We start from the raw sequence: 3,871 nt of genomic DNA on the forward strand, positions 1-3,871 counted from the left end.
CCCCAGGGACCATGCGCCCCGTGAGGAGGAACTTCTACGACCCCTCCTCAGCTCCGGGCAAGGGAATCGTGTGGGAATGGGAGAACGACAACAACTCCTGGACTCCCTACGACATGGACATCTGCATCACCATCCAGAACGCCTACGAGAAGCAGCACCCCTGGCTGGACCTCTCCTCCCTGGGCTTCTGCTACCTCATCTACTTCAGCAGCATGTCCCAAATGAACCGGCAAACGCAGCGCAAGCGGCGGCTGCGGCGCCGCATGGACCTGGCCTATCCCCTCACCATGGGCTCCATCCCCAAATCGCAGTCGTGGCCGGTGGGCGCCAGCACGGGGACCCCCTGCTCGTGCCCGCAGTGCCTGCTGGTCAACAGCACCCGCGCCGCCTCCAACGCCATCCTGGCATCGCAGCGCCGCAAACTCTACCCCGGCGCCGTCCGGCAGAGCAGCACCTTCGCCGGGGGGGCCCTGTGGCCGCCGGGGCCGGCGGCGGGGGCGGGGGGCTCGGCCAAGGGCGAGGGGCTGCGTGTGGCCGGCGCGGGGTTCGCCCCCGGGCAGGGAGTGCCCGGCGCGGCGCTGCCCGGGCTCAACAACCTCAACCGGCCCGGGACGCAGCGCGGGGCCGGACTGGGAGCCAGGGCCACCGTGCCCCCGGGGTAAGCGGGGGTGGCAGCCGGGAGGGGATGGGGGGGTGCAGGGATGGGCACACGGGGTGATGGAGGTGCCTCGTCCCCCGCTGGCGCAGGCAGCCCCAGCCCGTGTGGCACCGTGTCACCTCCAGCCCCGGGAGGGGTCACCTCCCAGCGGGAGGGACGCCTGGATCGTCCCAGGTGGTCGCCGCGGAGGGGATGTGGTGATCCACGCCGTGCCACGCTATCCACGGCAACCGGAGGACACGCCCTGGGGAACTGTGTCCCCAGTGGCCGGGGGGGGATGCGTGTGACACAGCTGGTGGCACGATGCCACGAGGCAGGTCTCTGGGGAGGGAGCACAGCCCCCGTGTCCCTGTGGGAATGACTCACCGAGGGCAGGTGGGGGGGTGAGCAGACCCCCTCTCCTGGGGGTACCCACGTTCCCACGACTGTAAGAGGGGACCAGGAACACGCCGGTGGGGTCTGAGCCCCTGGCCCTGGTGTGAGTGAAGGAGCTTTGGGAATGTGAGGGAAAACACCCACTTTGGGAATGAGAGGAAAGACGCCCCCAGCCGTGGTTCCTGGATGGCTGAGCACTGCCAAACTCATCACTGTCATGGCTGGGGCAGGGAGGGGGATGATGCCACTGGTGGGGGCTGTTTCCACTCCCAGGGCAGCAGCACTAGGGCACAGGGCTCTGCTGGGCTTTGCTCCTTGTCCTTCATCCCAGGGCCTGCCCCAGTCCTTCCTTCCTTTCCTTCCTTTCCTTCCTTTCCTTCCTTTCCTTCCTTTCCTTCCTTTCCTTCCTTTCCTTCCATTCCTTCCTTTCCTTCTTTCCTCCCTCCCTCCCTCCCTTCTCCCACAGACACCCCTGTGGTGATGTGGGACACGGAGTGTCACCATCGGGACACCCCAACGAAGCCCCACCCTGGGTCAAGGATGACGGGGTGTCCCCAGTGCCCAGGGATGGACAGGTGGCACTGGGTGACAGCCCCGTGGGACAGGGACACCCTGCCCTGTGTCGGGAAGGACACTGCCTGGGGACAGTGGGGTGGGACAGAAGTCCCCAAGCTGGTGAAGGGACATCGCAGCCTGTGTCCTGTGGGGAGGGCACTACCCTGGGGACAGTGCCAGCCTCCCAAGCTGGCAAGAGGACATCCTACCCTGTGTCCTGTGGGGAGGACACTGCTTGGGGACAGTGCCAGCCCCGCGGGAAGGCACAGCAGCTTCCCAGGGCTGGTGAGGTGACACCTTGCCCTGTGTCCCACGGGGAGGGCACTACCCTGGGGACAGTGCCAGTCCCGTGGGATGGGACAGAAACCCCCAAGCTGGTGAGGGGACACCTTACCCTGTGTCCTGTGGGGAGCTGGGGACAGTGCCAGCCCTGTGTGATGGCAGAGCAGCCCCCCAAGCTGGCAAGGGGACATCGTGCCCTGTGTCCTGTGGGGAGCTGGGGACAGTGCCAGCCCCGTGGGAAGGGACAGCAGCTCCCCAGGGCCGGTGAGGGGACACCCTGCCCCGTGTCCCGTGGGGAGGACACTGCCCTGGGGACATGCCATGCGTGGAGGGCACAGAGCCAGCTCTGCCAACCCGGCTGAGCCCCTTCCCCTCCCCTCTCCGAGCAGGGTCCCGGCCCTCCCGGTGAAGAACCTGAACGGCACAGGCCCCGTCCATCCTGCCCTCGCAGGTAAGCGCGGTCGGGCCACCGACTGGGTGTCATCGCCAGGTGACGTCGCGGGCAGGGAAGGGGGCTGGCCCCGCTGCCAGGCGGCGGGAAGGACGGACGGACAGCCAGCCCCTTTCCCCTGCGCAGGGATGACGGGGATCCTCATGTGCGCCGCCGGGCTGCCCGTGTGCCTGACCCGCGCCCCCAAACCCATCCTGCACCCGCCGCCCGTCAGCAAGAGCGACATCAAACCCGTGCCCGGAGTCAACGGCATCTGCAGGAAAACCAAGAAGAAGCAGCTCAAGAAGAGTGAGGAGCCACTTGTGTCCCTGTGGGATCAGGGCCACCCGTGTCCCTGGGGAATTAGAGCCACCAGTATCCCTGCAGGATAAGGACCACTCGTGTCCCTGAGGCACCGGAGCCACCCGTGTCCCTGGGGATCGGAACCACCCGTGTCCCTGCGGTATCAGGGACACCACGGGGGGGGGGGGGGGGGGAACCCCCAGGGGTTTGGGGTGGTGCCCAGAGCTCATTTGGGCCACATGCTGTCCCCATCCCGCTGTCAGGGGGTGGCAGGGCTGTCCCCATCCCGCTGTCAGGGGGTGGCAGGGCTGTCCCCATCCCTCTGTCAGGGGGTGGCAGGGCTGTCCCCATCCCTCTGTCAGGGGGTGGCAGGGCTGTCCCCATCCCGCTGTCAGGGGGTGGCAGGGCTGTCCCCATCCCGGTGGCAGGACCTGGCGGGGGGGTCAGGGCAGCGCGGGCAGACTCTGACGCCCTCCCTTCCCCCCCTCTGCCCGCGGCAGGCAAGACCCCCGAGGACGTGGTGCGGAGGTACATCCAGAAGGTGAAGAACCCCCCGGACGAGGTGAGCGGCCACTCTGGGGGGGTTGAGGGGACGGGCATCGCCCCGCGCTGGGCGGAGCGCCGCGGGGGATTCCCTCATCCCAGCGGGACGTTGATACCGGTTCTCCCGGTGCCGACAGGATTGTACCATCTGCATGGAGCGGCTGGTCACCTCCTCCGGCTACGAGGGCGTCCTGAGCCCCCGGGGCATCAAACCGGAGCTGGTGGGCAAGCTGGGCAAGTGCGGGCACATGTACCACCTGCTGTGCCTGCTCGCCATGTACAACAACGGCAACAAGGTCCGCGACACAACCGGGGAGGGATGGGGGGGCGAGACGGGGATGGGGGTGTTGGGGGTGCCGGGTGGGTGCTGGGTGGGTGTTGGTAGGTGAGAAGGGATGTGATGTGGGTGCTGGTTGAGTGTGAGGGGCTTGAGAGGTGCCGGGGGGGTGCTGGGTGGTGATGGAGGGGGATGGGTGGACTTGGGAGTGGGTGTGGGGGTGTGAGGTGGGTGCCGGGTGGGTGTGGGTGGGTGAGGTCGGGGATCCATGCCCCCCTGACGCCCGCGGGGTGCCCGCAGGACGGGAGCCTGCAGTGCCCCACCTGCAAGGCCATTTACGGGGAGAAGACGGGAACGCAGCCCCCCGGGAAGATGGAATTCCACCTCATTCCACACTCCCTCCCGGGATACACCGACTCCAAAACCATCCGGATCGTCTACGACATCC

At 67.6% G+C, this 3,871-nt stretch overlaps 1 protein-coding gene across 1 annotated transcript in view; it reads left to right on the forward strand.

Annotated features, from left to right (window-relative positions):
* The window catches only part of DTX1 (deltex E3 ubiquitin ligase 1), a gene marked incomplete at its 3' end in the record, with an annotated part of 9,180 nt that extends 5,310 nt beyond the window's left edge, over positions 1-3,870 (forward strand). The window contains exons 2-7 of the mRNA XM_027910311.1: positions 7-658; positions 2,260-2,321; positions 2,448-2,609; positions 3,104-3,165; positions 3,284-3,442; positions 3,724-3,870. Coding sequence (XP_027766112.1) covers positions 7-658; positions 2,260-2,321; positions 2,448-2,609; positions 3,104-3,165; positions 3,284-3,442; positions 3,724-3,870 — 1,244 coding nt within the window. The remainder of the gene's footprint in view (positions 1-6; positions 659-2,259; positions 2,322-2,447; positions 2,610-3,103; positions 3,166-3,283; positions 3,443-3,723) is intronic.
* Position 3,871: the final 1 nt, after the last annotated feature.

This window comes from Empidonax traillii, unplaced genomic scaffold (assembly GCF_003031625.1).
Source record: "Empidonax traillii isolate 1590-97213 ecotype Southwest subspecies unplaced genomic scaffold, ASM303162v1 scaffold3134:size21357, whole genome shotgun sequence".
NCBI classification, from domain to species: Eukaryota; Metazoa; Chordata; class Aves; order Passeriformes; family Tyrannidae; genus Empidonax; species Empidonax traillii.